The 12321-nt window shown below is 39.7% G+C and overlaps 1 protein-coding gene across 1 annotated transcript; it reads left to right on the forward strand.

The window, feature by feature from the left end:
• Positions 1 to 6: 6 nt before the first annotated feature.
• On the forward strand, positions 7 to 12321 carry rgs9b (regulator of G protein signaling 9b). The gene is made up of 17 exons (XM_035672083.1): positions 7 to 90; positions 1666 to 1762; positions 2791 to 2841; positions 3034 to 3140; positions 4892 to 4943; positions 5028 to 5086; positions 5166 to 5242; positions 5327 to 5408; positions 6870 to 6932; positions 8255 to 8284; positions 8449 to 8510; positions 9183 to 9296; positions 9402 to 9517; positions 9706 to 9793; positions 10151 to 10289; positions 10414 to 10496; positions 10837 to 12321. The coding sequence occupies exons 1-17, from the start codon at positions 22 to 24 to the stop codon at positions 11021 to 11023; spliced, it is 1476 nt and encodes a 491-aa protein (XP_035527976.1). The 5' UTR covers positions 7 to 21; the 3' UTR covers positions 11024 to 12321.

Consider the following 12321-nt stretch of genomic DNA (forward strand, 5'->3'; position numbering starts at 1 on the left):
GGGTGAAAAGCATCAGACACCATGACCATTAGAAACGCTATCCGGGATCATGGACAGAGGTATCGACCGCGGATGGCTTGTTTCAAGAAGGTAAGCTATCCTTTTTAAATCAGAGATGATGATAACAGCCCTGCTCAGGCTTGGAGACTATACCTGCAGACGCACCTATAGATAGGTCACTTATATGGATTCTCCAACGCAATGCAATTGGTCTGTTGTGGTCTGCTGTAACCTCATAAACCCTGGCTGTATTGGCATTTGCTCTACCCTTTGTATTTTAAGAATGCTTTGAGGAAATGCAAAAAACACAGTTAACAAATGTGCCATGTTTTAATTATGCATGCAAATTTGAGTTGTAGTCACTCAATTGATCAGACTTTGGGGAAAAGAACATTTCATGAGAGCCAAAAAATCAGAAATACATGTTACAGAATGACAAGACATCAAAACAACAAACAAATGTCATCTTGGTTTCAGTACGCACTATCTGTCTGTCACACTAAATGTTAGACTGTGTTTTCTTGCAACCTTTTCACAGTGATAAGGTCATTCAGTTTAATAAGCATTAAGCCTGGATCAGTATCAGTGCCTCCATCTACACCGACGAGCCACTGTAAAGAAGTTAATCCAGACACTGAGTATTGGAAAACAACAGCCTGGGTAACCTGGCCAGAGCGGGGCTCGATTCATCATCTCACATTTCAAATTCATTCACTTCAGCTGCTTCAGACGCTGGATATTTATCACAGTGGGATAACTTTTGGCATTGGAAAATAATCAAGACAAAGAGTCTTTCATTAGCAAAATATATATATATTTTTTTAAGTCTATTGATCCAAGCACTCACAATGTCCCACTCTCCAGGGGAATGCTCACAGAGAACTCATTTCCAGTTTTGGTCTGTGAAAGCCCACTTTGGTCCGGCTCAGCCTGGGGCTTATAGCCTCTCCAGGATGACTTCAAAGCACAAAGCCACTTCAAACAGGCCCAGGAGTCAGCTGCTCTCACACACATACTAACACACACACACATACACACACACACAAAAAAAACTGAATGAAATTACTGGATTTCTTCCTTTCCAGTACACACCTGAGCTGTGGGATCAGATGATATGATAACTAAAAAACTGTTTAGAGGGCAGTGTCTCATCGCAAACGCCTCCCACACACAAGCCAAACAGAAGCCATGAGATCAGGGCATAACACAAACCTCATCTCACCTCTCGCCATGTTTAAATGCAGCGTTAAGGTTCATTGTAATGTCGTTTTTGGACAAAAAACTAGAGAGAGTTGGACAATAACAGTCACTAAATCCCAGTGTTTGTCTGATAGGAAGTATTCATTACGAGCCGTATTTTCCCACGGGGGCAATTCGCCTCAGAGTTTTCAGATCAGCGAGAGACACGTTCCAAAATATTTCATTAAAATAGGTTAACAGGAAGCAGATTTCATTTATAAATCCATCAAACCTGCTTTTTATTATCCACAAATTACAGTAGGATATGTGCTGCCTTGATTCCCCCTCCCCTCCTCCTCCACACACACGCAACTTGTTGTCAAATCAATCTGTTGGCATGGTGACACACACACACACACACTAACACAGTCACAGTCAGTGGTCGTCGTAACCTCCTCTCACACCTTACCCAATATTTCTTTGCAGGCGGAGAAGGTGGTGCTGGAGATGCAGGACCCCAAAACAGGAGTTAAGTCACAGCTTCAGAGACTGGTTATCACAACAATACCACACGCTATTACTGGTAAAGAGGACCCACACACACACACACACACACACACACACACACTGATGAATGCACATACAGCAGCACACACTTGATATTATACAGCAGCTGGTTGAGTGATTGTGCCTGCATAGTCTCACTGGAGGATACCAGAGCTCTGGGCTCAAACTCGAGAGCTACAGATTTAATCTCCATGACAACCCCCGCGGTCTCAGAGTCAGAGAGAGGGAAAAAAGTAGGAGGTGAAGGAGGAGGATGGTGATTGAGCAGGCAAGAGGAAAAGCGCAAGTAACAGAGACAGAAAACAAGAGAAAAACAAAGAGAGACAGCGAGGAGGAGGTGGCGGAGGAGGAGAAAGAGAAGAGAGGAAACCTAGACTTGTACGTCATTTGCAAGCTTTGAATCCAGGCAGGTTAAAACAGCTGAAACTGCTTCTCCTCTCCTCTTTTCTCTTCCTTCTCATCTTCCTTTTCCTTGTTTCTTTTCTTTTCCTCTCTTCTCCTCTTCTCCCATTTTCTTGCATCTCATCTTTTCTCCTCTCCTCTCCTTTTTTCTTTCTTTTAATTTCTTGTTCCCCTCTCTCATTTCCCCTCCTCTCCAGTGCTTTCCTTTTTCCTCTCCCACCCCTTCCTTTCCATTTATATATTCTCTTTTCATTTCCTGTCTTGTCTCTCCACTTCTCTCCTTTTCCTTTTTTCCTGCCTCTCCCCTCCTCTCCTTTCTCCTCGTATCCCTTGCTTTCCTTTCCTCCTTTCCGGTCCCTCCACTCCTCTCCTTTCCTTTCTTTCTTTTTCTTTCCTCTCCTCCTTGTTTCTTGCTGTGCTTCCTCCGCGGACCTCATCTCCCCCCCTCCTCCTCCTCCATCTGTCTCCCCACATTAGCTGTAGAGGCTCAGAGGCTATCGACACAGACGGCCGTGGTGTATCAGAGAGGGGTCTGGCATTTGGAGGCACTCGCCCACCTACACTTATTTCTTGATGTTCGCTGTCAAAGCTGCCTTTGTAACTGCTATTTTGTCACCCCTGACCACCATCTTTTCTCCTCAGGTGAAGATATAATTGCGTGGTTAGCTGACAGATTCCAAATAGACACACAAGGTGAGAGAAATGAGGCAGCTGATGCCATTCATATACGTACATGTGTTAAAAATCCAGTTTTTATGATGTTATCATGTAAGGTTTAAGTGTTTGACCTTTCAAGTAATTAGAATTAGCCATGAACCTTCTCTTGATGTGAGTATAAGCAGAACGCCACAGTTAACCTCCTGCTTGTCTCTCTGCTGTCTTCAGAGGCGAGGAGTTTTGGGTCTATGCTGGTGGCATTAGGATACATCTACCCTCTTCAAGACCACAAACGCTTAGTGATAAAACCAGATGCATCCCTCTATCGCTTCCAGGTACACAAACCACATTTCAAAACCTAAAAATTCTCAGACCCAAGGACACTATCTTTGGACAGGAATTTCTTGCCAGATTTTAAAGGGTTCTTTAGCCACTAATAACGCTAAGGAGCAATGTGCTTCTGAGTGGGTCAATGTATTTGTTTGTATTGCGCATTCACAGGAAGATAAGCAACCGGTTGGGGGCGATAATGCACAAAAACATTTAGGAATATGGCAGCAAAGTCAGTGAAGAAGAGGACTGCAAGTAGACAATGAAAGATATTTTAAAACAATGGCTTTTAAAATGTCTTATGAGGAAGGAAATTAATTCCACACGCAATCCACTTTGTTAAGAAAAACTAAATGGATACAGAAGTTTAAAAGAAACCAAACACCACAGGACGCTTTAAATCAAACACATCCTGCAATACACTGCAACCTCCCCAACATGTGGTGGAAGATTCAAGACTTCTTCTAAACTTACTGTTAAAATAAGTTTTTTTGGTAAAATTATTTATATGCTATATTACGTACCATTTTATTTTAGTATACATATTAATCCATGCACAGTTTTTGTTGGTGGCAAAGACTGAATTTTTAATGAAATGTCTGTTTTCATCAGAGTCAATCAAAGCCAATTAGTCAACATTTGTTGGCTTTAAATATGTTCTATAATTATATTGACTTATTGAATATAAAAGCCAGCCAGCTGTAACCGTAGTACTGTGATAATGATCATAGCTTTTTTCACTGATGCCTTTCTTGGCTTAAGCACATGGCAGCTTCTAAGCTCATAATAAAAGCTGCAGTTCTCATCATCATCCTTTTTTTGATTAGTAGATTGATCTTTAAGTATTTGAAATGTCAAAAAAAAAATAGTGAAGAATTACTATAACACATTTCCCAGTGTCTAAAGCAATGTCTCGTTTGACCAACAGCCCAGAACCCGAAGATATCCAATTCATGATGATATAAAAAAGAGAAACACTCACATTTAAGACCCTGGAACCAGTGAATGTTTGGTTATTCTAAATAAATGACAACAAATGCAAAGTCCCAAGGTTTGCAAAAAAGAAGAATGAACATTTGAATGAGGAGGAACTGAGGTCATTCCAGCTTTTAAACCTAAAGATTGCATCCAGACATATATGAGACAAATATACAAACAGTCTGTTTGGAACAATAATGTGTGTCTGATAAATGTTTCCACAATAAATGTATAATTTCCACATTAAAAAAAGGACATCTACTCCTTCTACCTCATAGAAAATATCTGAATCTATAAATATGCAGATTTTGTTCATTTCTAAAGTTCCTAAGATGTCTCCTACTTCACTGTAAAGTCCATTCTCAGTGTCTATGCACTGGTGGCTTCATGTTTCTACATCTCACTTGTATAAGTTGCATACTGGACCAGGATTAACTTCCAAACTGTTTGTGACACAAATCATGATCATAGGCTTAAAAACAGATTTTCAGTGAGCTCAGAGAANNGATGAATGTGAAAACATCCTTTCAGTGTCAAACTATGCACATACATCATTCTGCACAGTGAAGATCAACATCCAACAAGGAAAAGAAAAAAAAGTTTTTTTTTTTAGTGTCAGGGGACTTTAATGTTTGCAACTTCCTGTAAAATAATTTTCTATTAGCACAGAAAAGAAGGCAGATGGAAGGAGAAAAGTGTTTGCTCACTATTTGTTTTGTGATATAAATCTCAACTTTTTATAATTTTGGCTCTAAATGAAGTCTTTTGTCTTTTCCAGACACCGTATTTCTGGCCCACACAGCAGTGGCCCGTTGAGGATACAGATTACGGTGAGTGTGACTGTTAGTTGTTTTTTATATCCCGCTCCTGACACCAACACTCAGTTAACACTGCTGCATGTTTCATTATTGCAGCAATCTATCTGGCGAAAAGAAACATACGTAAGAAAGGAATACTGGAGCTGCATGAGCAGGTGACAATGAGACCGAGAGACCCATGTGTAATTCATTTTGCTTGCTGGCATTTACTGAGGTGTTATTTTATGTCTTCAGGAGCAATATAACCGCCTTCACAAGTGGATGAATCATAAATGGGATTTCATTGTGATGCAAGCTAAAGAGCAGTACAGGTAGGTGTTTAAGAAACTCGAAGGCATCGCTCAGTGTTCAGATCAAGGAGGTGTTACGATTCTCTTTGTGTGTTATTTTTTTAGGGCTGCAAAGGAGAGGAAGAAACCGGACCGTGTGGTGTTTGAGTGCCAGGAGAGAGCGTACTGGGTGGTTCACAGACCACCGGTGAGAATACACACACACACAAACGCACACACAGATAGTTATCAGTGGATTGCTAGCAGACAGAGAAGTCTGAAAATAAATTGCACTCCACCTCTATACTTCCCAGGGTATCTAATTATCTCTACCCATGATGCCTCATTACCATTACATGTCCAGTCAGAGGAAAAGGGCACCACTGATTAATATTTCACGCTGCGTAGGAGAATCTGGTGCAGCGGTTTGCACCTCGTGTTTGCGGCATTGTGAGTCTCAGTTTCACCCTGTTTTCCGAGAGGGTGGATTAGTGACCAGGCTACGTGGGGAAACTGCTCCCCGAACCTCCAGGGTCCCTGAAAGAACCCAGGTGCACCATGTGTCATTTGGTTTTTGGTAATTTGATTAAGTAGTATTTGTTTGGACATCCGTTCCACTGAAGCAAATATCAACTGACATGCCTTAATGTAGCTCCTGCTTTGTTACATAATCTTGAGGCCCAGACATTTATTATTGCAGGTCACATTGTGTTGATACTGTAACACTGGGTACAAGTTCTTGTTTATGCGTGTTGTTTTGCTGTGGTTTTATTGAAGGAGGTGAAGGAGTTACAGAAACTTGCTTTTTAGTACTTAATTTTTTCTTATATAGAAAATGTTTACACTTTTTCTTGATGCATTATTAGGAAAGGACACTTTCTATAACTTTTCTTCCTTTTGCATTCAAAGTGCATAAAAATCAGGATGTAGAGTGACTACTGGTAAAGTGTTGAACTTCCTCAGTGTTATCTTTACATGTGTACATTACTAAAAATCAATGCTGAGCTCATCATAAACCAGTATGTGATAATAAAGTATATGTTTTGTGGCTATGACATCACTTTCGGGGGCGTGGCATGCCATATTCAGCAACTTTGCAGTCAACTGTGACGGAAAGTGAAATGATATTGTGTTCTGAGGTGAATAATGGTTATAAAAATGTTTTAAAAGTTTTTTACATTTGTTTGTTATATATTTTGTCATGAGATAGTGAATCAGAATAAAAAAATGCCATTCTGACACTGTCCCAGTTTAACAATATTAGCAAACTGGGACAGCCATTGTAATGAATTTAATTGAATCTTCTTCACCTGCACCTCTCTTTTAAAAGAAAATATCATTGCATATTAAATCCATTAGGCCTACACTTGAATAACAATTGAATGTGTTTCAAGTGCCCCAGTTTGACAGTAGTGCCTGAGAAAATGTGTTTTTTGGGTCAATGTGTGATTGAGGAAGAGTAGCCCATCTGTGTTTAATGTTTCTTTTATTTTCTCCTTCTGTATAGGTGTAAGTTGTATTTGTAATGTCCAACACTGAATTTACAGTGCCTCTTGTTGTGTCAGATGGTCAGGAAAAGTGTGACACATTAGCAGCCTACGGTGATTAGCATTATAAAACGGCCATCTGCCTTAATTAATGAGTCTTTGGTTTGTGTGTTTGTGTGTAGCCGGGGACAGTGAGCGCCATGGACTATGGACTGGATCGACGAATAGATCCTAACACAGACGAGGTAACAGGTGAGTCTCTGTGACCTGTTTGAATATAATTCTTGTCAATCAGCTTATATTCAATAAGAGGCTTTAATGCACGGATGCAGGTGCAGTAAAGGCTGCTAATCTTTCCTTTTCCTGTCTGCTGTTTCAATCATTAAACTTATCTTTCACTAAAATTAATCTTCATCTCTTTTTCTCTTCTCTTCTTTTCTCTTCTCTTGTCTTCTCTTCTCTTCTCTGCTGCAGGAATTCCCATGGTCCTCTTTTTGTAGTCAGACTTTTAAACTGGTTAGAGACACACACAACCTCCCTGTTTGGACTTGTCATACTGCATTCCCTCTGTCTTAACCCACTTTCAACCATCAAAAACTACATGCTTAACCCTCAACGTAACCTTGACCTAAACCAAATTCCAAGATTTAAGAGGAACCAAAGTCGGTTTACAGGTCTTAGGGGGTACAACTGCATATATGAAATACATAGTCTAAAGCCTATTATTGTTTTCTAGAGGAAGCTGCACAACATCTGACGATTGGAAAAGTAGTTGCCTTAATGGCGACGAGAACGTAAAACGGAGAGAGCTTTTTAAAGCATTGAAAATGCACGAAGCAGTGTTGGTACGACCTTTGACAGTGTTTACAAGCACGCAACTTTCCACATGTCAGCGCCACGTCACCACCCTAAAGACTTTGGATCTGCAAAAACCCTGAAAATTGTTGGGAGAAAGTCCTCAGTCTCTATTGTTCCGAAGCGTTTCGAGACTGGCTCGTGTCTGTCTGCAGTTAAGTTGCATTATGGGTAATGTAGGCATCAGGTTTTGACAAGGAAGAAGAAAATATCTGTGATTTTGCAGCATCGATGTTGATACTTTGAGGAAGTAGGAATTGTCCAAAATGTTCCCACTCTGAAGCAGGGGTGCATATGTTTCTCCCTTTGAGGGCCAAAATTGAAACTTAATGGACGACCACGTGTCAAAAGGAAACGCCTTTTGTATTATTAAGCTGCAAAATGGTACTAGCTTCTTTTGACTGTCTTCCTGCACAAAGTTTTACTCTTTTGCTCACTCAATTAATAATTAGGGATCCAATATACAATGTATGTAAAGAGCATTTTTCTGTCACAAAATATAAAATAGCATCTTTTAAAAGCAATTTATTTAATAATTTAAATTAATTTCTAAATTGTTGTCTCACAGTGGTCCTCATAAATATCACATATACAAACAGCACAACATCCCTCTTTATAGATGTAGCTATATTTGTTTGAATTAGTTTTATTTATTTGACTTTTTGTGATGTGACATACAATCTGTAACTATTTAATATATTTTCTCCCGCAGACAAAAACACCCGACTTCTACGAGAGAATTGTGAGTGAGATTTTATTTTCCACCCTTCATGACATCTCAAACATTTTTCCCTCATCTTGTCTCTTATAAACCAACAGCTGTTTTTATCATTAGCAGTGATCCATAGAGACAGATCTGTTTTCCTGACATTTTTGTAGCTGACGTCTCTCTTCCGCTCCCTGTAGATGATCTTCACCCAGCAGTCCATCATGAGGCCCAGAGTGAAGTCATCTGTGTCCATTGGCGCGTAAGCTAGTCCATCATATTTCCAGTCTGTTCATATCTCTGCCAAACCAGTTTGTCATCATATAGTGTATGCCTCAAAATAGCATGCACACATTTCCACTAACCCTCTTACCAAATATAGGACAGGTTAAAAGTCATGGCCAGATGAGAAGAGAAACCTATTAAGCATGTATGATTGTTAAATACAAACATAATACAGACAGAGAATTGTATAAACATCTTCTGACAATATCAGGAAAACTCCTCTCTGATGTAATAATCACAGGAAATAATCTGCTAAAAATGAATCCAAATAGCTTCCTGCAGTTGTTGCGTTCACTGTTTGGGTTAATTATACAGTTTATCAGTTTTATGATCCACAGTTCATACAAGTTATATAACAAAATATACAGTTCCAGCCCGACCACAGAGCTAGCCTCTCTCACCAGTGTGTTAGGTTTACTGTATGTGTATATTTTTTTAATTCAGCAAGAGAATGTAAAACAAATCCTGGATTGACGCCACTTAAATCACTTATTCTTTCACCCGTGTCTTAACCTTCTTCTATGTTTTCTAAGATATCCATTCAGTAGCATGATCAACATAATTGGTTACTCCTGGTTACTTTTAAAAATAATCTGGAGGTCAGAAGTCTCTTGCCTGTTATCTAAATTATTCTCCCCTGCTCTTGCAGATTGGTGAAGTACTGTGCCACCTATAACAACCACGACCCTTTCCTCCTGAAGTGTCTTCCCAGCAACCCCTGGCTCACTGATGATGCCACGTACTGGACCTTGAACATGCCGAAGTGAGTCAGCTGAGGACGATACATAATTTATATTTTATTCACTGAGATTTAACTGAATGTTGGAGTATCACTTAAAATAACTTTCTTCCTCTGTGCGTGTAACAGCGTGGAAATACCGACCAAAATGCGTGTGGAGAGGTGGACGTTCAGCTTTGGAGAGCTGCTCTCAGACCCTCGAGGACGAAATGATTTCAGACTCTTCTTGAAGAAGGAATTCAGCGGTACGATGGTGGTTATTTTAATTAGATCACGTACAAAAGAAATAAGTGCAGTGGCACTGATTACACAAGTGTTATTGTCATTTTTGGTTTGGTTAATTTTCAGCTATTAGAAGGGGCTAATAATAGTGAAGTAGCTTTGTTTTATTTTTCTATTTTTTTTTTTTCTATTCTATTCTGACCCGTCTTAGGTGAGAACTTGGCATTCTGGGAAAGCTGCGAAGATCTGAAGTGGGGCACTGCTGCGACGATGAGAGAGAAAGCAGAGCAGATCTACAAGTAATGTCCTGATTTATTCTCTGTGTGTAGAATATATTAATCCTCTCTGATGAATGCTGATAGCAGTGGAGGTTGGAGAGAGCAGAAACAGTTGGTGGATTAAATGATTGACAGAAAATAATTAGCAACTATTTTTATAATTGATTAATCATTTGAATTTTTAAGATAAAATTGTTCTCTGGTTGCAGTTTCTCTAGTGTGATTTGCTGCCTTTCTCTGTTTTTAACAACAATAACAGTAGAAACTGAATACATTTGAAATGTAGTGAAGGTGAAATATGAAGTAGAATTGATAAGATAATAACCTTGTAAAGTACTTAGTTACACAGCTGATCTTTCTGTCTGTCCGTGATCTCAGGACATTCCTGGCGCGTGGTGCACCCCGGTGGATTAACATCGATGGAAAGACGATGGAAGTCACGGTGAAGGGGCTGAAACACCCGCACAGATACGTCCTGGACGCAGCCCAAACTCACATCTACATGCTCATGAAGAAGGTCAGTAAACGCACCAGTAGGTGGGTTCAAACACAACATAATGGCGTTGTTATGATTCCCACAAGCTTGGACTCGCCATCGCCAAACACCACTGACTCATGATGGGTTTGTGTATATTTTTCAGGACTCATACGGGCGGTACATGAAATCTCCAGTGTTTAAGGAGACGACGAAGAAGGCCATCTGTCCTGAAGAGCACAAGTTCTCGTAAGTGACATTTTTGTATTGAACTCAGACAACGTTGAGCTCTTATCTACTGCTTTAATTGGGAAAAATACAGAACTTAAAGCACATCAGATGAGCAAAAGAAAGACATTGGTCTGATAAAGTTTGTTTCTCATCTCTCTGGCTGATATTACTGTCCCTGTAACATCCTGAAACTACCACATCCATTACTCTCCAAAACTTAATTTTAACCATGTCTCTCCCTCCCCCTCCATTCTTCTCTGGTCTATCTTTTTCATCTCTCTCCTATTTCTCTCTTCCATGCAATTAATGACAATCCTTCTCTCTCCTCTGTCCTTCCTCTCTCTTTGTGGTCTCCCAGTGACACCCAGTTGGAGCAGAATGCAAGGAACAGACGGCCCAGTCTCAGCCCCATCATCCTCCGGCAGATGGAGGAGGAGCAGAAGGCCAAGATGGCCGCCAATGTTGACATCACACAGGTCATGACCAAACTCAGCCAGCAGGGCAAGGAGGCACCTCCTCCTCCTCCTCGTCCTAAAAAGAACTGAACACAAACAAGTGATGTTCAGTGATGTCGATAAGTTTTACCTACTAATTAGTCAAGATTAGTGTTTTCTCATTTTATTCTATTAGATTATTTAGTGGAATAATTTAAATAAAGCTGTAGTTTATTTCCTAAAGACAATGTTTACATTTTAATGCCATTTTATTTGAATTTTTTTTTATAATAAAAATGGATCAGATGGCTATACTTAATATGAAAGGGGTTGCTAGTGATGAACCCACAGATAACTGCTGTTTCCCTAAACTAAAGGGAGCTTTATAGCATCTTTCAGCTTATTGTTTGTTTACAGCCTGCAACCTTACTGTTGTAGTACTGTTATACTGGTTTACTCTCATCGCTCTTACAGCGTTGCAGGCAGCTTTTTTTTTTCAGCCAAAAAACTCTAAAAACCCTCGTACACTACCCGCTCAACAACAAACGGCAGACAGAAATAATTAGCGACTAGCTGGTGAACAAAGTGGAGCATTTAGTAGCTGAAGAGACTCCCTCAGGAGCTGGTAGACACCAAAAATAGAGCTAAAAGGAGAGTGCGTATTGTACTTATAATCACCAGGTAATGAAAGCAAGTGTTGTTTTGAGTCTGCTGGATGAGGTTTGACGGATGATGTTTTAAACTGCCTCAAACAATCACAAACATCTATTTCCAGTGTAACATGCAGCGGAAACTCCTAGTTAGTGTCTGTTTCAGCCTCGAAATGCCACAAACCAAATCCAACCCTGCAAACCGCTGTCACATGATGCAGAACAGAAAAATTTAAAGTTTTTGGGGAATGGGAACGTGCAATACTTAAAATACAGTCATAATTTAGTTGCGTATTAAAAGCCAGTGTTAAATATGAACATGAGGTAGTAGAAGTATATTATTTTATTATTATATTATTAGGGTCAGTTCACCCAACTTACAAAACACATTGCATAAACATTTTCCCACTACTTACCTCTTATGGTATCTTGCCCTGCACACGTTTTGGTTTTACATACATGAAATATTTAAATGAAATTCTAATAAAAGCAATACGAGGGGTCCGGTTTTTGTGATTTGGACGAACTGAGCCTTTAATTAGACAGACCTCAGTCTATACAGGAGGAGGATATCATGCCAGCTGTTATCATCTGTTACATTTCTGTCCATACAAGCTGTCGTCTGTAATGTTGTTTCTCATAATACATGTGTTGTGTTGTCCATCTTCACTCATAGACTGTATGTTTATTAGTATTTTGCTGTATGTTTTCTTTGTCATCAGTCATGAGCTAATAAAACACGCACACACAAACCGCCTC

The sequence above is a fragment of the Morone saxatilis genome, unplaced genomic scaffold (assembly GCF_004916995.1).
Source record: "Morone saxatilis isolate NCDOM2014 unplaced genomic scaffold, NCSU_SB_2.0 Contig1, whole genome shotgun sequence".
NCBI classification, from domain to species: Eukaryota; Metazoa; Chordata; class Actinopteri; family Moronidae; genus Morone; species Morone saxatilis.

Excerpts from the sequence above, each read along its gene's own strand:
- rgs9b (XM_035672083.1), top strand. The coding sequence starts at position 22 with ATGACCATTAGAAACGCTATCCGGGATCATGGACAGAGGTATCGACCG. Across the intron at positions 91-1,665 it reads GGATGGCTTGTTTCAAGAAG|GCGGAGAAGGTGGTGCTGGA; the intron begins GTAAGCTATCCT and ends ATTTCTTTGCAG. Across the intron at positions 4,944-5,027 it reads CGTTGAGGATACAGATTACG|CAATCTATCTGGCGAAAAGA; the intron begins GTGAGTGTGACT and ends TCATTATTGCAG.